Source organism: Chiloscyllium plagiosum, chromosome 5 (assembly GCF_004010195.1).
Source record: "Chiloscyllium plagiosum isolate BGI_BamShark_2017 chromosome 5, ASM401019v2, whole genome shotgun sequence".
NCBI classification, from domain to species: Eukaryota; Metazoa; Chordata; class Chondrichthyes; order Orectolobiformes; family Hemiscylliidae; genus Chiloscyllium; species Chiloscyllium plagiosum.
The window spans coordinates 65,610,242-65,636,772 of NC_057714.1; the positions used below are offsets into that span (position 1 = coordinate 65,610,242).

Genomic DNA, 26,531 nt, shown 5'->3' on the forward strand with positions numbered 1-26,531 from the left:
CCCTTCTTGTATTACATAAATACAGATATTTCGGCTATCCTAACAAGGGCTTTTATTTAATTGAGATTACAAACCTGGCTGGTCCGCGGCCCCTCTGGGGAGGAATCCCGCACGAATACGGGTTTTATTACATCTGATGCTAACACATTCCGAGCATGTAAGAGACTTAAATATACACCCTGGTTAGTTGTAGGTTAGATTAGTAGATAGTTGAGTTTTGTCTGTTTGTTTTTTTTTTGTTGTTTTTTTTTCGGTTTTTTTTTTGTTGTTTTGTTTTTTTTTCAAATTTTGGCTATTGTATATTTGAGCTAATTGTATATCAATGTTTATATCTGAGAATTTTGTTTATTTTTGTAAACTTGTAAAAATGTTAAATTTCTAATAAAAATATCTATAAAAAAAAAGACTCCCAGGGCAACTCCTTCCTCACTGCATATTGTTGTGCCATTATCTCTGGGTTGTCTGACCCATCCAGGGATGGTGATGGTGGTGTCTGCAAGGTATGATTCTGTGAAAATGACAGTTGCTTGACTGATTTGTGGGACAACTACCCCAATATTGACACAAACACCAGATATTAATAAGGACAATTTTGCAGTGTTGATTGGGCCTTGTGTACCATTGTTATTTACAGTGCTGAGATAAATACCTCCCAGATTGCCTTGATCCGCTTCCATTCACCTACCATCACAATAGATCCATGGCAGATGCTATCTCTCTGGCCCTACACTCAACCCAAGAATATCTGGATAACAAGGACATTTAAACCTTCAACACTATAATTCCAACAAAACTCCTCCCCAAACTCTAAGACCTAGGACTCTGCTCCACCCTTTGCAACTGCATCCTTAAATTCTTGACCCACAATCCACAATCAGTAAAGAGAGGTGACAACAATTCCTTCACAATAATCCTCAACACCGGTGCTATGCAAGACTGCGTACCCAACTCCTTACTATAACTCCTTTATATATTCATGATAATGTGTGGCCAAATTCAGGTCTAACTCCATTTACAGATTTGCTAATGATACCACCATAATGGATCGGATCTCAAACAACGACGAGGCAGAGTACAGGAAAGCTTAGTGGTAATGACAACAATCTCTCCCTCAATGTCAGCAAAATGATTAGATTCCCTACAGTGTGGAAACATGCCCTTCGGCCCAACAAGTCCACACCGACCCTCTGAAGAGTAGCCCACCCAGATCTATTTACCCCTGATTAATGCACCTAAACTATGGGCAATTTAGCATGGCCAGTTCACCTAACCTACACATCTTTTGGATTGTGGGAAGAAACCAGAGCACCCTGAGGAAACCCACACAGACACAGGGAGAATGTGCAAACTCCACACAGACAGCTGCCCGAGGCTGGAATCAAACCCGAGTCCCAGGTGCTGTGAGGCAGCAGTGCTAACCACTGAGCCACCGAACTGGTGATTGACTTCAGGAAGAGAAGTGGTGGACACACCCTTGTCTGTATCACTAGTGCTGAGGTGGAGGTGATCGAGTTCCTAGGAGTAAATATCACCAACAATCCATCCTGGTCCATTCATGTCAACAGAAAAAAAAGCACACCAACGCTTCTATTTCCTCAAAAGGATAAGGAAATTCAGCATGTCCATAAGGACTCTTACCAATTTTTATAGATGCACTATAGAAAGCATCCTATCTGGATGCATACAGCTGGGATTGCAACTTCTCTGCCCAAGACTGCAAGAAAGTACAGAGAGTTGTGAATGCAACCCAGTCCATCATGAGACCAACCTTCCTTCCATTGACTCCAACTTGACTCAGCAAAGCAGCCAACGTAACCAAAGAGCCTTCCCACCCGGTTATACTTTCTTCCACTCTCTTCTGTCAGGCAGAAGATACAAAAGTTTGAAAACGTTACTTTCCTGCTGTTATCAGACTTATGAACGAACCTCTCATATATTAGAGTTGATCTTTCTCTGTACCTTCTTTATAGCTGTAATACTATATTCTGCATTCTGTTCTATTAAGCTGATGTATATATGTAAGTATGATTTGTCTGGATAGTATGCAAACGCATATTGCTCACTGTATGTACATACATGTAACAATAATAAATGCCAGGTGGTCTGTCCAGTTTCATTTTTTTTATCAGACTTAGGTGACTTGCTAGGTCACTTAAGAGTCCTTCCTTAAAGGTACCAGATGGGTTGTTACAACAGTGGTTTCATAATCACCATTTTTCAGCTTTTAATTCCAGATTGATTAATTGAATTCAAATTTCACCATCTGCCATGGTTAGAATCTACCTGTGCCCCCAGAGCAAACTGCTAGTTAATTGACAATGCTACAATGTTGCCGCCTCCCCATATGGCATATGAATAGCAAGTAGCCATGTTATCTCTACTGTGTTGTTTTGGGTTTTTCTTAATCTGTACTTTCCATTTGTATATTTATAAAAAGATTTTAATTTCACTACAATTTTTCGGGATGTAGTTATGAAAATTCAGATTGCTCCTATGTGATAAAACTTGTTGGTTATATTTAATATTTGTCTGTAAGGTATGATTCTCTGAAAATGAATCCTTTAAAATAGCAGCAAACCTTTTATTAACCAGCCCCTAGGGGACCGGGAGTGTGCTGGTTAATCAAATATTCCGGTTGATCAAGAGGTCCACATAACCAATGTAAAATATGCACTCAGAACTAGAAATGTAATGCAGAGGGTATACACATCATTGTTATACTTTACTTACAGCATAAATCACTTAAATAATAATGCAACTTTGTCTTAAATAAAACTCACCAGCAGAGAGCCTTCTCACTTGCATCCTCAACTGACTGCTCAGACATCACAAACGTCCAATATTTTACATATAAGATTTGCTTGTTTATCAAGATTTTGGGTTCATAAGGTATCAGTTAAAATAAAGTTTGCTGAACTTCCTTGAAATATTTATTTACTTTTAGAATTGTCTTGTCTCTTATGGCATCCTTTTTTACTCCTGATGTTTTTAACCTGCAGAGCTGGCCTATGTGCACATGACTATTACCATACAGTATGCAAATGCATTATTGTCCTCTGGAACACTGCATACTATCCCAATTGATGAACAAAACTGTACTAAAATTTAAATGCGTCTCTATGTTGCCTGTGAGTTGGTGCGGCTTGAATGAGCCAAGAGGATGTGATTGAGGTAGAAGTAACTGAGAGATAGAAATATGGAATTTGAAGTGGGGACAGGTAAGTATGCTTAGATAGGAACAGGGAGCAAAGACTGGTTCAAAGGTAGCATGGATAATGTTTACTTTTTTTCAACTAGTTTACATTGTAAATCTATATAAAATGTTCCATATGTTCAATAAGTTGTTTATTTTTCAAAAGTTGACTATGACTAATTCTCCTGCTCCTTGGAAGCTGCCTGACCTGCTGCGCTTTTCCAGCAACACATTTTTCAGCTATGAATAATTAAGTTTGAATTGACATGTAAACAACCAAAAATGAAGTTGATGCACTTTTGCCATAACATTAGAATTATATGTAGCATGTAATAACATTTCATTGGGAGAAAGTGAGGACTGCAGATGCTGGAGATCAGAGCTGAAAATGTGTTGCTGTAAGAGCGCAGCAGGTCAGGCAGCATCCAAGGAGCAGGAGAATCGACGTTTCAGGCATGAGCCCTTCTTCAGGAAAAATAACATTTCATTCCCTATATAAGATAGGGTGGCTAGTTTAAAAACATTTCTATTTCAGTTGCTACAAGCTGGATTTATAGCCAAACATGTTGTTAGTTTCACGTCATGCCTGCTTTCTGCTGTATGGCCTGAGATCAAACCTAAGGATCTTCCTGTTTCAATATGACTATAAATAGTGTAGTTATCAACTGAGCGATTAGATATACCTAGAACTGCCCAGTTTTTGTAACTAGATGGAATTTGCAATTGTATAAGGTTCTGTGTTTAACATTGTTTGATATTTGCATCCAGTTAAAGTTCTGTCGTGTTTTTCAATTTATTTCCTTCCCATTCTTGCTGCACCCTGGCCTTTGATAACATTTTCCCAGAACATCTAACATTTGCTCTGACACTAAAGTACCCTCCTAAAGGGATATGATTTGGAGATGCTGGTGTTGGATTGCGGTATACAAAGTTAAAAATCACACAACACCAGGTTATAGTCCAACAGGTTTAATTGGAAGCACACTAGCTTTTGGAGTGGCGCTCCGAAAGCTAGTGTGCTTCCAGTTAAACCTGTTGGACTATAAACTGGTGTTGTGTGATTTTTAACCTAAAGGGATAAGCTGTCTTCATACCAATTCATACTTCTTTTTCCTCTCTAGATTCATTTTATTTTTAATTACATTTACAGCTTTTGAGAAAATGTATTTTACAAATGGGGAATCCTGTGGTGGAAGGACCGTTAGGAAGTCCACCTTTTGAGAAACCCAGCATTGAACAGGTAAAGTGAATAAATTTATCTCCAATCTTACATTGAGCTTTACAAATCCACTGATATTGATTCTGCATGGTTGAAGTGCAAAGCCAACATTCTTGTGCTATCCACAGCAGAGGCCCTGCAGCAATGGGCATTGTTAAAAGTTTAGTTCTAAAACAACAATTTACACAAAGAATTGTGGGATGGGAGAGACCATTTGTGTTGAGACTTTAAAATGTAATCTAAGAGTCTGTTGGATGTTTCTTTTGAACTTTTTGTTCTTTAAATGTGTTACCTTAAATTCTTCTGATGTTACCATTTGCTCCTCAATATTTAATTCATGCCTTACTCCTCAGCTGTATAAGCATGGGGGAGATAATGGCATTGTGATAATGTCACTGTACTAGTAGTCTAAAGGTAAAAGCTGATATTCTGGTCACAAATCCCAGCATAACACCTGGTCGAATTTAAAGTCAATTAATAAATCTGTAATACAAAACTCCTTTCACAAGTGATGATCATGAAACTATCACTGCTTGTGTGGTCTAAAAACTCATTCAATGCTGTTTAGAGAAGGAAGTCTGTTTACTCAGTATGGCCAGGTACGCTAGACCCACAGTAATGTTTGACATTTAATTGCCCTCTGAAACAGCTCAGCAAGCCATTCATTTCAAGGACATGATGAGGATAATGTGTTGGACTGGGGTGGACAAAGTTAACAATCACACAACACCAGGTTATAGTCCAACAGGTTTATTTGGAAGAACAAGCTTTCGGTGCACTGCTCCTTCATCAGCTGGTTGTGGAGTATAAAATCATAACATGCAGAATTTATAGCAAAAGCTTACAGTGCCATGAAACTGGAATGATATATTGAACAAACCTGGATTGTTGTTAAGTCTTTCTTCTTTTTGAATGAGTTGCAGGTTTTCATTAATATGTAAATCCCAGAACTACTTCTAAGTCACCGTCTTGTGATAACTTAAGGTTTTATAACAAAAGGTGACATCTCAGCTCAGACAATGCATTAAAGGTGTGAGGTCAGAGTCTGTCTGTATCACAATCTTGAGTCAGATTGGTTCTATTTCCAAAGTAGAATTTACAAAATATTACATGTATTGACTGTCTGCAGATTATGCATTTCAAGGATGATTAAGGAAGGACAACAAACCCTGGCTTTGGCAGTAATACCTACAATCAATTTTACAATTTTATAAAAGAGATGATAATAAACATGTTAACATTGTCACATGTCTTTTGGAAGCTGTGAGAAATAAAATTCCTGAGCACAATGTTTCATCTGTCTCTGGGGCCAGCAGGACAAGTAAGGAAGGTAATCATGGTACAGAGTAGATCAGAGTCGAAAAGTGGCAATGGAGTACAAAAATACAAAAATATGTCAGACCAGGAGTAGACTATTCATCCCTTGTTCTGTCATTTACTCTGATAAAGGATGAGTTGGAGTCCAATTATATTGACATGCTGTGACTCCATTGCACACAATACCCTTGCCTAACAAAATCTATTTTTTCCATTTTGAAAATTTCAATTGATCTACAGTATTTTGGTAGACAGTCTCAGATCGCGGCTGTACTGATGCTTATTGATCAGCTCCCTATTTGTTTCAGGTGCTTAGTCCCTGTGATTACATTTGGGAATAAGCGAATATATTTGTAAAGATGTTCTTCGGGAGATTATGTAGTGAAGAATTCACATTAGAATGTAAAAGATAAGTGGCCCTAAAATGTACACATAATTGACTTGTTTTATAAACGTAGGTTCATATTGTGTGTCTCAAACTGTCTGAGCAGAAGTACGTACCTAGGAAGTTTAGTTTCTAAATTACATTAGTCTTCATTTTTGCTATATAAAAACTGAAAGAACTGCAGATGTTGTAAATCAAAAATGAAACCAGAAATTGCTGGAAAAGCTCAGGTCTGGTAGTATCTGTGAAGGGAAATCAGAGTTGACATTTTAGGTTCAGTGACCCTTCCTCAGAACCAGATTGGAAACACTAACTCAGATTTCTCTTCTCAGATGTTGCCAGACCCACTGAGCTTTTCCAGCAATTTCTGTTTTTATTTCACTTTCTCTAACCTCCTTGCCCCTTGTACTTGGGGTGTCGCGGTGGCTCAGTGGTTAGCACTACCATCTCACAGCGCTAGGGACCCAGGTTCAATTCCCACCTCAGGCGACTGTCTGTGTGGAGTTTGCACATTGTCCTCGTGTCTGCGTGGGTTTCCTCCCACAATCCAAAGCTGTGCAGGTCAGGTGAATTGATTGTGCTAAATTGCCCACAGTGTCAGGTGCATTAGTCAGAGGTAAATGTAGGGTAGGCGAATGGGTCTGGGTGGATTACCCTTTGGAGGGTCAGTGTGGACTTGTTGGGCCAAATGGCCTGTTTCCATACTGTAGGGGTTCTAATCTAATATGAGGTGGAGATTTGAAACTAAAAATTCAGATGAGAAATACATTTTAATAATATAGATAAATGAAATTTCTAGAGTTTTGTATTGCTATAGTTAGGAATCAGAAATTATTTATTGCAGAACTTTCTCTTGAGTCTTGCAATTATATTGATACTAACATATAAGCGTTAGAGTACTTGTCTGAAACATTTCCTCTGCTGTTTTAGCAGAGGAATTAACCCATTTATTTTAAGCTGATTAATTCCTTCTCTAATGAGGAGGAGAGCTGATTTTCAGATGGATATGTTAATGTTTGTATAGTCATATTCCACAAGCAATGAGGTATTTAGTTTCTACAAGGTTTGGGGAAGGACTGGATTTTCCACATTGTTTACATTCTTCTTTCTGAATATAAAATAGTGAAGCTGTCCTTTTTTTTTTGGATTAGATTCTCTACAGTATGGGAACAGGCCATTTGGCCCAACAATTCCACATCGACCCTCCAAACAGTAACCCAGCCAGACCCATTCCCCGACCCTATATTTACCCCTGACTATTGCACCTAACACTATGGGCAATTTAGTATGGCTAATTCACCTTTATTGTCCTTTCTTTGAGATCAATTCCAGCACACAAACATTATGCTGTTCCCTAATTATGAACTGGCTTGAGTTGACATGTCAGTTAAAGGTGTAGTATTTATTTCTACATGTTCTTGCATGCTATATGGAGCTGTATGGGTTTATTTTTAATATGCACTTTACATTTGCTTTTCTTTCTAATTTAGGGAGTTAATAACTTTGTGCAGTACAAGTTTAGTCACCTTCCATCAAAAGAAAGGCAAACTATTTGTGAACTGTCCAAAATGTTTCTGAATCGAATCAACTACTGGCAGCTGGAAACTCCCTCACAACGGAGGCTTCGTTCACCAAATGATGATGGTGCTGGATACAAAGTTAATTATACAAGGTATTAGACAGGCCATTCACTGAGCATAAAACACCTGACTGAAGTGAGACTTGATGTCAACAATGCTCCAACTTTTAATTCCTTTAAACCTTTTGTGACCTTTTGGTACAGCATTTGTATTGTATCATAAACGTTTTTTTGAGTAAGATTTAGCAAGTGGGATAGTTTAGTGATGAGTCTGAGACTGTGGGTGAGGTCAAGGATTGCAGAAAGCCATGAGGGAATGAATGTATCTCATTACAAGATGCATTTAAATTCAGTTCACTGAAGTTCCATAAGTTTAAGGGGGAAAACAGAATTAACGTTTTTCATTCAATGATCTATCGTCAGCACGAAGGGACATTGGATTCAAAACGTTAACCCTGTTTTTTCCCTCTACAGATGTTAGAGTTCCTCCAACACTTTGTTTTAGTTTCAGATTTACAGCACCTGCAGTTTTTTGTTTTTGTTATCTACCAGTTTAATGGCATGCAGGAAGTGGAATTACTTGGACTAGACAAATTGAGAATGCTGTAATGTTAGAACTTATTGTTGTTGGGGATTGGAGATACCACAGCTTTTTGATAGGCATAAAGGCTGGGTTATGGACTAGGCCAAGTTTAGTATACATGAGCAGATAACTATGCATCTGACCAACAGAGATTCCAAATTTTAGTTCATCTGTTCTTTGAAAACTAAAGGTAATAGGATGAAACATTTCCATGCATTGAAATTTCTCACTGGATTATTTACAAACATGCATTAACTAGATCATAATGAATGACCACTAAGGATTACCACTCCCCCAATATAAAGTTACTATAGAGCGGGAATATCACGGTCATCATAATTAAAGAAATAATACTGTGGATGCTGGAAATTGCATTAGAAAAAGAAAATGCATCTGTGGAGGTTAAAAAAAGAGTCAAAATTTCAAGACCAGTAGGACTCTTCTTCAGTTAACTTTGTAACTCTATCCACAGATGCTCCCAGACCTGCTGAGTTTCTCCAGCACTTTCACTTTTCATTTTAGGTTCATCAATTGGACTAAGACATGTTTCTTAATTGGGAATCATGTTGCTTTCATTCCAACAGAGTTCTTTGTCATAGAGTCATAGAGATGTACAGCACAGAAACAAGCCCTTCAGTCCAACTCATCCATACCATCCAGATATCCTAAATTAATCTAGTTCCATTTGCCAGCATTTGGCCCATATCCCTCTGAACCCTTCCTATTCATAACATATGTACACTATATGTCATGATACCTTTTATAAGTTGTAATTGTATCAGCCTCCATCACTTGCTTTGGTAGTTCATTACATACATGCACCACCCTCTGCATAGGTCCCTTTTAAATCTTTTCCCCCCCTCACCTTAAATTTATGCACTCTCATTTTGGTCTCCCCTACCCTTAGGAAAGACCTTGACTATTCAATCTATCCATGCCCCTCATGATTTTATGAACCTCTATAAGGTCTTCCCTAACCTCTGACGCTTTAGAGAAAATAGCCCCAGCCTATTCAGCCTCTCCCTATAGCTCAAATCCTCTAACCCACCTTAACTGAAGATGAAGGAAGCTTGCAAGGATACCTACTGTTATGACCAGTCCCTTGGCAAGTTTTCCCAATTAAGGATTTTTCCATAAGGGATTACTCAAACTAATAAGCTCCTGGATGAAGTTTTCCTTTCTTTGTTCATTCATTCCCTTGCTTAATTCACAATAAGGTTAATTTAGAAAGGATCCCTTCCCATGTGGATGTTTTTCACCCAGACAAAATTGATTTATGTTTTAAAAGGAGACAATTTAATCCGGGTTTCTTGATTTAAAAACAGCCGAGTTTATTAGTTACGAAACATGAGAGGAAATTATAATGTACATAAGAACTAGGAGCAAGAGTAGCCCGTCAGGCCGTTAGAGCCTGCTCCGCCATTCAGTAAGATCATGGCTGATCTTGTCACGCACTCAGATCCACTGACGTGTGCTCTCACTGTATCCCTTAATTCCTTTATTGTTCAAAAAAAATCTACTTTAGCTTTAAAAATGTTTATTGAAGTAGTGTCAACTACTTTACTGGACAAGGAATTCCATAGATTAACAACCCTGAGTGAAGAAGTTCCTTCTCAATTCAGTCCTGAATCTGCTTCCTCTAATTTTGAGGCTATGCCCTCTTGTCCTACTTCACCTGCCAATGGAAACATCTTCTCTACTTCTATCTTATCTATTCCCTTCATAATTGTATATGTTTCAATAAGATCCCCCCTCAATCTTCTGAATTCTCATTAATATAATCCCAATCTACTCTGTGTCTCCTCAGAAGCCAATCCCCTCAACTCTGGAATTAATCTGGTGAACCTTCTGTGCACTGCCTCCAGTGCCAGTACATCCTTTCTCAAGTAAGGAGACCAAAACTGCACAGTATTCCAGATGTGGTCTCACCAGCATCTTGTACAGCTGCAACATAACCACCCTGCTTATAAACTCAACCCCTTTAGTAATAGATTAGATTACTTACAGTGTGGAAACAGGCCCTTCGGCCCAACAAGTCCACACCGACCCGCCGAAGCGCAACCCACCCATACCCCTACATTTACCCCTTACCTAACACTACGGGCAATTTAGCATGGCCAATTTACCTGACCTGCACATCTTTGGAATGTGGGAGGAAACCGGAGCATCCGGAGGAAACCCACGCAGGCACAGGGAGAACGTGCAAACTCCACACAGTCAGTCGCCTGAGGCAGGAATTGAACCCGGGTCTCTGGCGCTGTGAGGCAGCAGTGCTAACCACTGTGCCACCGTGCCGCCCACAGTGAAGGACAAAATTCCATTTACCTTCCTAATTATTATTGTATCTGCAGATCAACCTTCTGTGATTCATATACAAGGACACCCAGGCCCCTCTGCACAGCAGCATACTGCAACTTTTTACCGTTCAAGTAATAATTCTTTTTACTATTACTCCTACCAAAATGTATAACTTCACATTTATTTACATTGTATTCCACCTGCCAGCCCTTTGCCCACTCACTCACTATATCTGTGTCTCTCTGCAAAGTTTCACAGTCCTCTTCACATTTTGCTCTGCCACTCATCTTAGTGTCATCGGCAAATCTTGCCACCGTACACTCCAAATCATCTATATAAATTGTAAAGAATTGCGGTCCCAACACCGATCCTGAGGCACACCACTAGTCACTTATTGCAAGCCAGAATAGCACTCATTTATCCCCACTCTTTGCTTCCTGTTAGTCAACCAATCCTCTATCCATGCCAATACTTTACCCGTAATGCCGCACATCCTTATCTTATGTAGCAGCCTCTTGTGCGGCACCTTGTCAAAGGCCTTTTAGAAATCTAGGTACACCACATCCACGGGGTCCCCATTGTTCACCTTGCTTGTAATGTCTTCTTAGAATTCCAAAAGATTTGTCAAGCATGAACCCATGCTGCGTTTGCCCAGCGGGACAATTTACATTGAGATGCCTTGCTATTTCATCCTTGATAATAGACTCTAGCATCTTCCCTATTATAAAGATTAAGCAAACCGGTCTATAATTCTCCATCTTTTGTCTACCTCCCTTTTTAAACAGTGGCGTCACATTTGCTGTTTTCTAATCTGCTGGGACTGCACCAGAGTCCAGCGAATTTTGGAAAACTACCACCAGTGCCCCTGCTATTTCTCGCACCATCTCTTTTAGCATCCTGGAATGCATTCCATCATGGCCAGAAGACTTATCAATCCTTAGCTCCATTAGCGCGTCCAACACTTACCTATTCCGTAATAATGATTGTTTCCAGGTCTACATCTACCTTTGTCTCTTTGTCAATTACTGCCATGTTATTAGTGTCCTCCACTGTGAAGACTGGTACAAATATACCTGTTTAATGCCTAGGCCACTTCATCATATCCCATTACTAAACTCCCCTTCTCATCCTCTAAAGGACCAATGTTTACTTTAGCCACTTTTTTTTTGTTTTATATATTTATGGAAACTTTTGCTCTGATTTTATATTCTGTGCTAGTTTTTTTTCTCATGTTCTATCTTACATTATAGCTCTTTTTGTGGCTTTAAGTCGACCTTTAAAGTTTTCCTAATCTTCTAGATTCCTGCAGTTTTTGGCCACTATCTATGCCTTCTCTTTCACTTTGATAGCCTGCCTTATTTCCTTAGACACTCATGGCAGATTATCCCTTTTCTTTTAGTCCTTCCTTTTCACTGGAATATACTTTTGCTGAGCATTTTGAAAAATTGCTTTGAAAGTCCTCCACTGCTTGTCAACTGTCCCACCATACAATCTTTGTTTCCAGTCTACTTTAGCCAAGTCCTCCCTCATTCTATTGTAGTCCCCCTTGTTCAAGCACAGGACCCTAGAATTGGATTTTATCTTCACACTCTCCATCTGTATTCTAAATTCAACCATCTGTGGTCATGCCTTCCAAGGGGATCCCTGACTGAGGTCATTAGTTATTCCTGTCTCATTACACAGGACCAGATCTAGGATAGCTTGCTGCCTTGTTGATTCCGGTACATACTGTTCAAGAAAACTATCACGGATACACTCAACAAACCCCTCCTCAAGGCTACCCTGACTGAGCTGGTTCGACCAATCTATATGTAAATTAAAATTCCCCATGATAATTGGCATACCATTTTTATAGGCATTAGCTATTTCTTTATTTAGTGCCTGCCCCGATGTGATGTTATTATTTGGTGGCATATAGACTACGCTTATCAGTGATGTTTTCATCTTAGAATTTCTCACTTTTACGCAAATGGATTCAACCTCATTCTCCACAGAACTTATATCATCTCTACTATATAGGTTCTTTCCATGGAACCTATATCATCTATATGTAACATAATATACATAGCTTAGAAAGGAAAGGTGACGCTAAAAAAATGTTATGAAAAGATATAGCATCTGTCTTCAACTTCCATGAAGAGTAGACAATGGGAAGTTGTGAATGTTGTATTGGGTGATAACAGTAGGACTGATGTTGGTAAGTGAGGAGTTGATTTTGAGATGGTCAGCTGAAAGGCCTTCTTACATAGAACATAGAACATAGAACATTATAGCGCAGTGCAGGCCCTTCAGCCCTCGATGTTGCGCCAACCAGTCATACCAATCTGAAACCCATCTAACCTACACTATTCCATGTATGTCCATATGTTTGTCCAATAACAACTTGAATGCACTTAAAGTTGGCGAATCTACTACCATTGCAGGCAAAGCATTCCATACCCTTACTACTCTCTGAGTAAAGAAACTACCTCTGACATCTGTCCTATATCTATCACCCCTCAAGTTAAAGCTATGCCTCCTTGTGCTCGCTGTCACCATACTTGGAAAAAGGCTCTCCCTGTCCACCCTATCTAACCATCTGAGAATCTTATATGTCTCTATTAAGTCACCTCTCAACCTTCTTCTCTCCAACGAAAACAGCCTCAAGTCCCTCAGCCTTTCCTCGTAAGACCTCCCCTTCTTGACAGTGTTTTCTGGCTTCCAGCAAAGGGGAGGGAGAGAAAGATGTCCTTTGATTTTTATTAGCAGCACATGGAAAATGAGGAGTTTTCTGAGCTTTGATCCTCACAGCACTCACCAACACACTCTAGCAAACACATACCATGATGGAACTGACTTTTCATTCTTGTGCCTTCCCCATTCCAGGCCATAAATATGTTTCACCTATATTCTCTTTTCTCCAATCATGTTCACAATCTGAAATATCTCAAGGGTTTACAGTTTGGTTTGGAACATATTTCACCCTTTATCCTTGTCTCTGAAGCTTTTTCGAACTATCGTGTGTGACTTTGCACATTAACTCTTGAGGTTGAGGATAATCCACTCATTCCTTCAAAGCAGTCACTGAATTACATTGCCACGAATTTGAATTTTATTTTTCTGACTGTATATCCTTTTTTCAGATAAGCCACCTATAGTAATTAAAATGTCCATTCATGATCCAAAATTACAATTGGTGGTAATGACACTGCTTCAAGATTAAAGTTACTCTCTTTCGCCTAGCTAAAGACTTCTCAACATGAACAATAGTCATAAGCAGAATGCAGGTCCCATAAGGGCTGTTTGAACTTCATTGTTTTTTCAGGAAGTTCTTTTTAAAACCACAACATCCAGACGTCCTTGTAGTTCCCTAACACACTCACATCTCCACTTTGCTATTAACCAAACACATGTTTGGTCCCAGTCCCTTTACTACAGTGACTGTTTTGTGCCTCAAATTCATACTAACTTCCCATAGTCATATCTGTAAATTGCCTTTCAACTCTTCCAATAGCCATTTAACATGGCATTTCTCTTTAACTAGTTAGCATAGCTTTTTTAGTTTTGCAGCAGATCAAAAAATCTCATTCATTAGGCATTCTGTCAGAAACATTCCGACATATGACAGAAATTCAAAATGGCAAATAATCAACTTAGGTCTTAAAATAAAATGTGTAGATGGTGGATGGTCTATTTTTATTGTTCCCACTGAGGGTGCATGTCGAACACCACGATAAGACAGTAAGCAAATTAAAGGATGAAACACACTATTTAGAAACACAGAAAATAGGAGCAAGAGAGATCCATTCAGCCCATTGATCCAACTCTGACATTCAGCGTGATCAGGACTAATCTTTATCTTAACACAGTAGCTCCTATTTGCTCCTCCTACTCTTTGACACTCTTAGCCACTAGAAATTTATCTTTTTCTTTCTTAAATATAATCCACAACTTCGCCTCCACAGCCTTCCAAGCTAGAGAATTCCACAAGTTCACTACCCTATGAGTCAAGGAATGTCTCCTCATCTCAGTCTAAAAATGTGCCATGAATCCTGAGATCATAACCCCTTGTTCTGAACACGCAGGCATCTCATCCATCTAAAGTCCAGGAAATACAAACCCAGGAAGTAGTCTGGTCAACCTTCACTGCACTTCCTCAATGGCAAGTATGTCTTTTCTTAGAAGGCTAAAACTACAAACATATTCCAGGTATGGTCTCACCAAGGCCCCTCTATAGCTGCAGTAAAACTTCCTTACTCATTTACTCAAACCTTTTTTTAGATTAGATTACTTACAGTGTGGAAACAATTCCTTCGCCCAACAAGTCCACACCGACCCTCCGAAGAGCAACCCACCCAGACCCATTCCCTCACATCCACCCCTTCACCTAACACTACGGGTAATTTAGCATGGCCAATTCACCTAACCTGCACATTTTTGGACTGTGGGAGGAAACCAGAGCACCTAGAGGAAACCCACGCAGACATGAGGAGAATGTGCAAACTCCACACAGACAGTTGCCTGAGACGGGAATTGAACCCGGGTCTCTGGCGCTGTGAGGCAGCAGTGCTAACCACCAGTGAAAACCAACATTTCATTTGCCTTCCTAGTTGCTGCACCCATATGTTTGTTTTCAGTGACTGACTTACAAGGACAACCAGGTTCCTTTATACATCAACATTTCCCAAAATATCACCATTAAAATAATAGTGTAACATTCTGTATTTCCTACTGAAGTTGATAATTTCATACTCGTCCATGTTATACTGCATCTGCCTTGCATTTGCCCACTGATTCAACTTGTCTAAATTGTCACAATGCCTCTTTACATCCTCCAGACCATTCTTAGTCTCATCTAGTTTCATGTCGTCAGTAAGCTTGGAAATATTACATTTGATTCTCCCATCCAAATTGTTGATTTAAATTTTGAATAGCTAGTGTTCATGTGTTGATCTCTGTTTTGCCCCACTTGTCAAAGTCTTCCACTCCAAAAATAACCCATTCACTCCAACTCTGTTTCCTATTCTAGTAGATTACCACTAATGACATGTGCTTCGACTTCGTGCCTTCTTGTGAAACTTAGTTGAAAATTCCAAGACACCACATTCTCCCATTCTCTTTCATCTACTAGTTATGTCCTCAAAAAACTTCAGTAGTTTTGTCAAACATGATTTCTCTTTCACAAATCCAAGTTCCCCATAGATATTTTCTGAGTTTTTTCATGTCCTTTATAGTAGATTCCGACATCCTTCCTACTTGATGTTAGGCTAACTGCTTTGTTTTTTTCTCGTTTTCTCCTTGTCTCCTTTTCTCCTCCTACTCTTTGACACTCTTAGCCACTAGAAATTTATCTTTTTCTTTCTTAAATTCCGACATCCTTCCTACTTGATGTTAGGCTAACTGCTTTGTTTTTTTCTCGTTTTCTCCTTGTCTCCTTTTAAAAATAGTGGAGTTAAATTTGATATCTTTCAATCTGCTGGGACAAGAATAATGAGCCTTAAAATGATTTGGGCTGTTGGCCAAATCTCAAAGTGCTTAAATTGAGGTTCAGATGATATGCTGCCACCTTTAGTATCTCCCTGGAGACTCAACTGTTCCATCAGACAAGAGCGATACAACCATAATTCCAATTTTTAGAAAGGGTGACAGTGCAGATCTGGCCTCTTCATTTTGGTTACAGCTAAGATGCTCAAAGTTGTCATTAGGAATGCCCTAATGCCCTATGAGCATTGAAACAATATTTGAATACCTGAAGAACTTTCAGAAAAACAGATCACCCTTCTAGCAGGTTTGGTAACTTGGGATAAATTGATAGAACTTTCAGAAAGCCCTTCCTCTGGTGTCACTCAAGAGGATTCTCTATTGGCCATAGAATTTCACAATGAAGATTTAGAACAGGGGTGGGGATCTGCGGCTGTGGCCTTTTGAATGAATCCAGATTTTACAACATGCACGAAAAATGCTTTCTTGCTTTTCAACCACTTATTGCTGCGAACCTACATTCTCCTACTTAACCAAACTCAAGACGCCCTTAAGGTCACAAATGACAGATACCCATCTAGGGGATCAGCTAAAACTGCAGATCTCCATGCTGCAACCAAATATTCAAATGTTTTCCTACAAGAAGCAGTTATAACAAAGTCATTAAAAGGTTAGTTAACTTTAGAATTAACATTTTTTTTTCTTTTTTTTAGTTTGTTAGTACATAGTAGTTAGATTTTTACATAATGTGAATTTTGAAGAATATATAATTGAAGTTTCTTGGATGCGGCCTTATTAGATTACAACTAACATAATGCGGCCTTCCAACATGAAAAAGTTCCCCATCTGTGGTTTAGAAGGTATTATTTGGAACCTTGGGTTCAAAAGTTCAGATTTTTTTTAGCTTTCAGTTCTGTGACTTGTGCTTAATGACTAGATAAGCTATCTGGTGAGATAGTTGTTAAAGTATTTATTGTTAAGTTTTCATGGCCCAGAGAAAGAGAGGCCAAAGGTCAGAACAAGATTAACTTCAGAAAAAACATCTAAACCAGTAGATGTGCTGTTTAGTTGCCTCAAAGAAATAAAAATAACTGGGAAACGCTTCAATCCTTAAAATCAGTGAGAAATGTCAGTGAGTTATCCTTTGCTTCTGTATTTTGGGAGAGACAGAAAGAATCACCCCTATGAATATACAGAAATCCACTAAAACATTTTCAAAATTAGAGTGAAGATAAGAGTGATACTTCACTAGGATTAAGTGTCTGTCAATGGGAGAATTTTTCAGTTTGGGAATATTTGTGGAGCATCCTTATTTGGTCAGAGGTTTTTTAAAACCACCATTCGTAACTGGATGTGATATGATTGCAGAGCTTGGATCTGAACTGTTATATGTGGAATCGCTTAACTCACCATTTCACTTGCCGCATATGGTGTTTAGTGCAGAAGTAGTCGTGTGCTGTCGCTTCTCCAGGTAATGCCTCAGTTTTAGGTCTACCCAGTGCTGCTTCTAGTCCTCTGGCTTGATGATAATGTTAGAGTGGGAAAAATGCCGTGTCTTGATCATGTATATTGACAGCCTTTAGTGAATATGAACAGCGACTGACTGAATTGTAATAACAAAACTTATGGTCTATTAAACATGTTTCACTCTGCGATGTAACTTGTCCAGTATTAAAATCCACCTGAATCATAAGAATTTACATTTTATTTATAACTCTAAGCAGAACTTTTTTGTTGTTAGACTTTTGCTTTTTTTTTGTTAATTATTCAGATGCAAGTATTGGGGAATGATCTCAGCAAGTTTGTGCATGACACTAGCACATGTGCAAATGATACGATTGTAAAGAATGGCTTGGCTGCAGAACATTAATCCCAATATTTTGGGCAATAAACCCCAATAGAAAACAAACATAAAATCAGTAATGCAAGACTGGAATTTAGATTTGATTATTGCTCGCTCTGTGAAGCCATGAAGTTATAGCCAAAACGTTCCAGGGTGTATTTAAAGTATAGTTCATTAAAAAGACTTGTATTTAGACAAGTCCCTGTTTAGGTTTCAAATAGTGGACTCATGCATAGGGATTTGGAGAAATGGATAGGGCATAGAGTAGTACCTCTTGATTAACTCCCATGAGAATTTGATAGTAACTAGATTTGACACCAAATGACTTTGCATGAACTTTTGAGGACATTCAGAAGTATTAATCAGTTGTGGTGTAGAGGTATTCCAGTGTCAAGGAGTTCTTGTTTGTTAACTGTTAAACATCCTGAGATACTTTGATTGCCATTGATTGTAATTGAATTTGTTCTTTTTGCACCAATAGCCTTCTGTAAGAGGGCTAAACTATGCAGATTGACTGCTAAAACCCACGGTATCAGACATAAACAGACTCCTCTGTGTTTTAAATAGAAGCAAGGATGCTGGAAATCTGAAACAAAACACAGAAAATGCTGGAGGAACTGAGCAAGTCTGGCAGCATCTGTGGAGAGAAAAACGGAGTTAACATTTCAAGTCTGATTTGACTTGTCTAAACATTACTAAATATAGACATAAGTTAAATAAATATTCAGGTGCATGAAAGTTTTTGAAAGGACAGGCAGGAAGCAAAGCATGGTGGAGTAACATTGTTAGAACAGGATGGATTAAATCCCATGGAAAGAAATGCATATAGGTGGATGTAAGAAATAACAAGGGGAAGACGACTTTGGTAAGAATAGTCTACAGAATTCCTAACAGTAGCTATTCAGTAGGACAGAGAATAAATCAGGAGATAATGAGGGATGGAAAAAATAGTACATTAACTATGGGTGACTTTAATTTTCAGGTAGATTGGGATTTTCAGATTGGCAGAATAGCCACAAGAAAGAATTCATAGTATGTGTTGGGGACAATTTCCTAGAATAATATGTAGGGAATGCAACCAGGGATTAAATTATTTTGGATCTGGTGATATTTAATGAGGAAAGATTAATGAATGATGTCAAAGTAAAAGATCACCAAGGAAATATGACCATAATATGGTAGAATTTAGCATTCAGTTTGAGAGAGAGGAATGTGAGTCAGAAACAGCTGTGCTAAACTTAAGTAAGGATAATTCCAAAGGAACGCAGGCAAAGCTGGCTATAGTGGAATGGGAAGGAGTTTAGCAGTGAAGGTGGTTGAGGAAAAATGGGAGGCATTAAAGAAAATATTTCATGGCTAATAGCAAAGATATATTCCAGTGAGAAAGAAGAATTCAAGTAAGGGGATAAGCCAACCATGGTTAACAAGGGAAGTTAAGGATAGCATCAAACTGAAAGAAAAATCATACAATGTGGCAAAGCTTAGGTGTAGACATAGAAAAAGGTGCACCACCATTCAATACAATTATGGCTGATCATGCAATTTCACTATCCCATTCCCTATACCCCTTGATCTCTTTAGCTGCAAGGGCCATATCCACCTCCACCTTGAATATATCTAAAAGACTGGTCTCAACAGCTTGCTGTGGGAGAGAATTCCACAGGTTCACAAATCTCTTGAGTGAAGAAAGTCTTCCTCATCTCAGTCCTGAATGGCTCACCGCTTATTCTTAGACTGTGACCCCCTTGTTAGTCATAGAGTCAGAGAGATGTACAGCACGGAAACAGACCCTTCGATCCATGCCAACCAGATATTCTAACCTAATCTAGTTCCATTTGCCAGCACTTGGCCCATATCCCTGTAAAGCCTTCCTATTCATATACCCATCCAGATGCCTTTTAAATGTTGTAATTGTACCAGCCTTCACCACTTCCTCTGGTAGCTCATTCCATACACGCACCACCCTCTGCGTGAAACATTTGCCCTTTTATATCTTTCCCCTCTCACCCTAAACATATGCCCTCTAGTTCTGAATAAGGTCACCACACATCCTCCGATGCTCCAGGGAAAACAGCCCCAGCCTATTCACATCTCCCTATAGCTCAAATCCTCCAGCCTTGCAACATTCTTGTAAATTGTTTCTGAACCCTTTCAAGTTTCACAACATTCTTCCAATAAGAAGGAGACCAGAATTGCACACAATATTCCAAAAGTGGCCTAACTAATGTCCTGTACAGCTGCAACATGACCTCCCAACTCCTATATTCAATGCACTGACCAGTAAAGGAAAGCATACCAAATGCCTTCTACAGTATCCTATCTACCTGCAACTCTACTTGAAAGGGTTCAGAAACTTGAAAGGGTTCAGAAAAGCCAGTTCTGTATCACATGGCTAGTTCTTCCTGTATTTCATGAGATGTAACCTTGCTAACCAGTCTCCCATGAGGAATCTTGTCAAATGCCTTAGTGAAGTTTCTATAGATCACGTTTACTGCTCTGCCCTCATCAATCCTCTTTGTTCTTTCCTCAAAAAACTCAGTTAATGTCATGATTTCCCACACACAAAGCCATGTTGACTTTCCTTCATTGGTCCTTGCCCTTCCAAATGCATGTAAATCCTGTCCCCCAGGATTCCATCCAACAACTTGCCCACCACTGATGTCAGGCTCACTGGTCCATCGTTCCCTGTCTTTTCCTTATCACCTTTCTTAAATAGTGGCACCACGGTAACCAACCTCCAGTTTTCCAGCACCTCACCTGTGATTATTGATGATACAAATATCTTAGCAAGGGGCCCAGCACTTCCCTCGCTTCCCACAGAGTTCTAGGATACACCTGATCAGATCCTGGAGATTTATCCACTTTTATGCATTTCAAAACATCCAACACTCCTCCGTAATATGGACATTTTTCAAGATGTCACCATCTATTTCCCACATTCCATATCTCTCCATGTTCTTCTCCTCAGTGAACACTGATGCAAAATACTTGTTTAGTATCTCTCCCATCTCCTACGGCTCCACACATAGGCTTCTGGACTTTGGCAACACTGGTGACATTCTTCCCACTTCTATCCTGTCTAGTCCCATCAGAATTTTTCATTCCCTCTCATTCTTCTAAATTCCAGTAAATATAAACTCAGTCAGTCTAGTCTTTCCTCATATGTCAGTGCTGTCATCTTGGGAATCTTCACTGGACTCGCTTAATAGCAAGAATGACCAAAACTGCACTCAATACTCAAGGTGTGGCCTCACCAAGGCCCTGTATAACTGCAGCAAGACATCCTTACTCTGATGCGCAAATTCTCTCGATATGCAGGAGCGCATGCCATTAGCTTTCCTCCTTGCTTGCTGCATCTGCACTCACATCTTCAATGACAGTTCCACCATGACACCCTGGTCTCATTGCACCTCACCTTTTCCTAAACTTAAGCACAGAGGGTTGGTGGCAGTTAACCTACCCAAAGCTTCTCAATCCTATCATCATATTTTGATCGAATAAAATGCTTCTTTTATGTCAAAGGCAGTCACTCCCTACTCATCTCTGGGGTTCAGTTCTTTTGTCCATGTTTAAACAAGACTATAAGGTGATCAAGAACTGAGTGACTCTGCTGAACTCAAGCTGAGCATCTTTGAGTAGGCTGTTGCTGAGCAAGTACCATTTGATAGCTCCTTTTTCCAACTCTAGTGGTAGTTTGGCAAACCTCATCCCCTGGATCAAATCTATTTGGTTGCAGTGTTAAAGTTAAACTGTTGTGTCTTAGGAAATGAATGTGAGTATTAGCACAGCCCCAAGCATCTTCCATGCACAGAGAAACAGCCAACCAACTCAAGACTGCTGCCACTGAGGTTTACAAGTACATGTATTATATAATATCACCAAGCAAAAATGAACAATGGGTAATTGCATACTATGTTCAGCTGTATATGCCTACATATAACCAAGTATTTGAAGTGCTGTTTTAGCATGCACATAGATTACAAGATGATTACTCTTATCTGGAGGACGCATTATTATACCTATTATTATACCCACTTTTGCACAGCTAGTGTCTGAAAGACTGCAAAGTTTCCAACAGCTAGGATCCACTCTGAAAATTGATGTTGTGAAATGACAAATTCTGCAACAATCGCTGAAAAGCAAGTCTTGCATAATAGTGTTCTGGTTGCAAATGAGGAGAACACTGAGGTTGGAATCTTTTCCTATTTGCTTATAGAATTGTATTGAAATAGAGATTGGAAAGACCTCATGGTTGCAACCTGCAAATTTTGAACATTTAGCAATCTAGCCACTCCATATATGTCTTGGTCCTATCATGCTGTTACCAGTTTTTGTAGTGAAGGAGATGAACTGGCTCATGCAAACAAAAGAATTTGATTAATTCCTGTACACATTTACATAGCAAGGATGGCTGTATGGTTTGTAGCATTGTCTGCATTGTGAGTAAAAAATCATCTCTAACTATGAAAGCTAAGAGCTCTGAAGGAGCTTGACTGCAGATATGGTTGGAGCATGTAACATTAGTCTGTCGTGATATTGTCCATAATTCTCTTGCACAGATGGAGTTCTATCCATCTCTGCTCATAGATTGTAATATGGGGCTAGCAGTGGTTCAATGGCATATGTTTATTGCTCCCCTTTGTATTTCTCTGGATAAAGAAGAAATCCTGTGGGGGAAGACGTTTTGGGATGGTTGAAATTTTTGAAGAAAAATGACAATGTACACAGCAATTTAGAATTTTCAGACTTGAAAAAAGCTGTATGAAGGGTGATCTTACAAGTTTTCAGGATAGACCAAGGATTGGAAAAGAAAAATTTAAATTATTGGTTTCAATTAAATTGTGAGCTTGTGATACAAATTGAATCTAATAAAAGATAAATTCAGGGTTGATATCACAAATTTATTCTGCAAGTAAAGACTGATAAATCTGTGGTTTGGTGTAGCCAAGACAAAAGCCTAAAATCTTAAAAACAACAATTCAGCCTGAATCTTATTTTTATTTTGACTAAGTCTGAGTTGTACATGTTTTTCAAGGCTTTGTCAAACGTAGGGTCAAGCAAGATTCTCAACGTATCTTACTAAGCTTGCCTTATTAATTGCTGATCATGCCCCATGGAGTCTTTCACAAGTGATTTCTGCACAATCTACCCCTTGCCACGTTCCATTTCAGAAAACTCGTCGTCAGTGGTTATCCCCGTGCTTACCAGCATCGCTTGTGCCCATGTCATTTTTAAAAGCGTGCAGTAACTTGGAACTCTGCTAGATCAGGTGGTGCAGACGTGGGACTTACTCCTCTCTCAGGACCACCAGTGGGGGCCATAACACCAACATGCCAGTCTGGTCTGAGGCTGTGATCCAGGTTAAAGAAGTCTGGAGGAATGCCCAGAGGTGTAGGAAGGAAATCAGACTGTTTCACATTTTTCTCTCCTGATTCCTCACATTCTACAGTACAAACTTCCCACCATGCCTCGTGCTCCACCACACTCACAATTACCTACAACATCTTCCCCACTTGCTATCAACCACCCCAATCCTTGGCACCACTAATCCTGCATTCCCTCTGCATTGCGTATTCAGTCACATACCCATCTACAGCAACAGTGGTGCCCCCCCCTCACTTTCACATAAATCATACCTCTTTCATTCCGCAAGAAAAAGAGCCCACAACGGTGCAGAAAGAGTCAAATTGGGTGGTGTGCTGCCTGTCATTTGGCTTCTTACCCCTTTTGAGAACAGGATCTTGACTTTGACTGCCCTGAGCAGGAGCTGAACTGCATGTGATGCTTCATTTGACTTACTGAGCGAAGGCTATCCTCCTTGACTTGACTGAGGCCAGCTGACAACAATGACAAGCTCCCTGGCTTTGTGTCTGCAGCGAATGACATGGGAAGACAGGGATTCTCCTGCACATCCTCCCACCTCATTTACTGCATCCGTTGCTCTCGATGTGGTCTCCTCTACATCGGGGAGACAGGATGCCAACTTGTGGAGAGGTTTAGGGAACATCTCTGGTCCGCACACAACAAACAACCCCATCTCCTGTGGCCGACCACTTCAACACCCCCTCATACTGCCCCAACAACATGCAAATCCTGCCCCTCCACTGCCAAATCAAAGCCACCCACCACCTCATCTTCCACCTTGGGACCCTGGTTGTAAACCCTCGGGACTACAACCACATGGTATCAACGTTGACTTCACCAGTTTCCAATTCTACCTACCCCCCCACCTCATCCCAGATCCAACCCTCCAACTCTGCACCGGCCTCATGACTTGTCCTACCTATCCAACTTCCTTCCCAGCTATCTGCTCCACCCTCCTCTCCAACCTATCACTTACACCCTCACCTCCATCCTGCTATTGCACTCGTGGCCTACCTTCCCCGCCACCCCTCCCCCTCCCCCAGCCCAATCCCCTCCCATGTATCTCTCCATCCCCGAGGCTCCCAGTCTCATTCCTGATGAAGGGTCTTTGCCGAAATGTCGATTTTCCTGCTCCTCGGATGCTGCCTGATTTGCTGTGCTTTTCCAGCACCACACTCCTGACTCTGATCTCCAGCATCTGCAATACTCACTTTCATCTAGTTGATGAAAAGCCACATTGCCACTGGCCATTGCATTTGTTTAGCCACCTTTTCAAATGAGATGTAAAAGGCTTCCACATCCTTTATCACAATCACACCTACCTTTCCCTTAACCCCCCCCCAACCCCCACTCCCATTTATTTCTCAGCCCCCTTCCTCCTCCACATTCCTAATGAAGGGTTTAATACCCAAAACATCAACTCTCCTGCTCCTTGGATGCTGTCTGATCCACTGTGCTTTTTCCAGCACCACAAGTTTTGACTTTTGGCAAGACAGAAGTAATATGAGCCTCTGGTTGAGGGAGCAAAGTGCACAAAGGCAAGGCAATGCAAAACAGGAATGTTGTGAGCTTTCAGGGAGCTTCAAAGTAAATGAGTACTATGATAGCGAGCAGAGTCCAGAGATGCAGTCAAGCCCAGTACATGAATTGGATGCATGTCACTGATTGCAAAGTGTTTCCCATTGTACCATTACAATGATGGTTGCTGGTATAGTATTAAAGTGCAGAAACATACTGAAGTGGATCAGAGGTGTCCAATGAGGGTTCTTAGAGGCTGGCACATGTCCGTCACCTACGTCCATGTGCATGTTGCTGGTGTTCATGGACCACACCCTGAGAATTTGATGCCTAATGTCCAATGTAGAGGTCGTTTGGAGTAAGGGGTGAGCTGAATCTGCTGGCTGCTCCACGTGACTTCCTTATTAGGTTTCCTCGACTTGAGCTTGTTTAGTGTGTTTAGTGAGATGGAAGGCTGAATTATAATGAGGCAAATTTAGCCATCAACAAGTATTTAGCAAGCAATTATGACCATCATTTCTGCTTAGAGGAAATCCTGCCACTCCGCTTGTGAAAAGAATAAAAGATGATATGAGTTGCTGACATCAAGATAGGCCTTGTCGCCCGATGCATATCCCATGTCGCTCACACCCCTATAAGACATGGTCCTTAAATAATGAAAATGGGATTTTTTGGATTGATAATGTGCCAAGTGGTCTTCCTGAACCATCTCCCCCAAATTACCAGAGAAACTCGTAAACTTCAGAGTTAATGGTAAAATCAATGTTCCAGAAATGATCTTCCATCTAGAGTAAACAGGGAGATTCATTTTACATGGGTTGTATTTTGCTTTATGAAAGGAACTTTCTGCATTGAATAAATTTCAAAGAATATATGACACAAAAATAGATAATTCAGCCCAACCGTTCCACCTAGATTTTGGCCTCAGTCAAGCCATTTAAGCATCAGAAATGCATAAAGAAAATGGGCATCCAGAGTCATAAGCATGACGTATAAGCGAACCATATTGAATTCTAACACAGATTCAGATATATCACTACTTTACCAAGAATGCCAATGCTTAGATCATATCATATTTTAAGTATTTGAACATGGAAAAATAAGACTTGTATTTCTATTACATACTTACTTGAACTCAATTATAAATCTGTTAATTCTTTTCAGATGGTTGTGTTATTGTAATGTTCCTCAGTTCTGTGATAGTCTCCCACGACATGAAACCACCCAGGTTTTTGGCAGGACGTTGCTCCGCTCTGTTTTTACTGTCATGAGGCGCCAGTTACTGGAGAAATCCAGGCAGGAGAAAGATAAGCTACCATTAGAAAAACAAACATTGATCCTTACCCATTTTCCAAAGTAAGTATTTAAAACATCTACACTCTGATGTGTTGAATGTTCTTCCATCATGTTGTTTTATGTCGTGTCTCTGTATGTGAATTAGAAAATAAATTAAAGTTCTTATTAGACATTTTGTTCCATTTAAATGATTGCATTAAGAAAAGCTATCATATCATCTTGGACACAAGGCAAGACTTAGCATCACTAATTTAGATAGTTTGCAATTTTATAAACATAAAACAGAAAGAAAGAATTCCCATTTATAGAGCATAGAACTTGACCTTAGGCTGAGCCATGAAGTACTTCTGAAATGTAGTTATGGTAAAGTGAGTGGAAAAATGAAAGAGCATGGCCTTGACATTCTGCACTCTGTAAGATTTAAATAAAACTTAATTTAAACATTGCTAAAGTCTTATAATCGTTGGTACTAGGTT

General features: G+C 39.7%; 1 protein-coding gene across 5 annotated transcripts in view; it reads left to right on the forward strand.

Annotated features, from left to right (window-relative positions):
• The window catches only part of kat2b (K(lysine) acetyltransferase 2B), a 75,196-nt gene that overhangs the window by 17,217 nt on the left and 31,448 nt on the right, over positions 1-26,531 (forward strand). For all 5 annotated transcript variants that reach the window (XM_043690219.1, XM_043690216.1, XM_043690218.1 and 2 more), the window contains exons 4-6: positions 4,344-4,433; positions 7,605-7,786; positions 25,924-26,115. In XM_043690219.1, the coding sequence (XP_043546154.1) occupies positions 4,344-4,433; positions 7,605-7,786; positions 25,924-26,115 (464 nt within the window). The remainder of the gene's footprint in view (positions 1-4,343; positions 4,434-7,604; positions 7,787-25,923; positions 26,116-26,531) is intronic.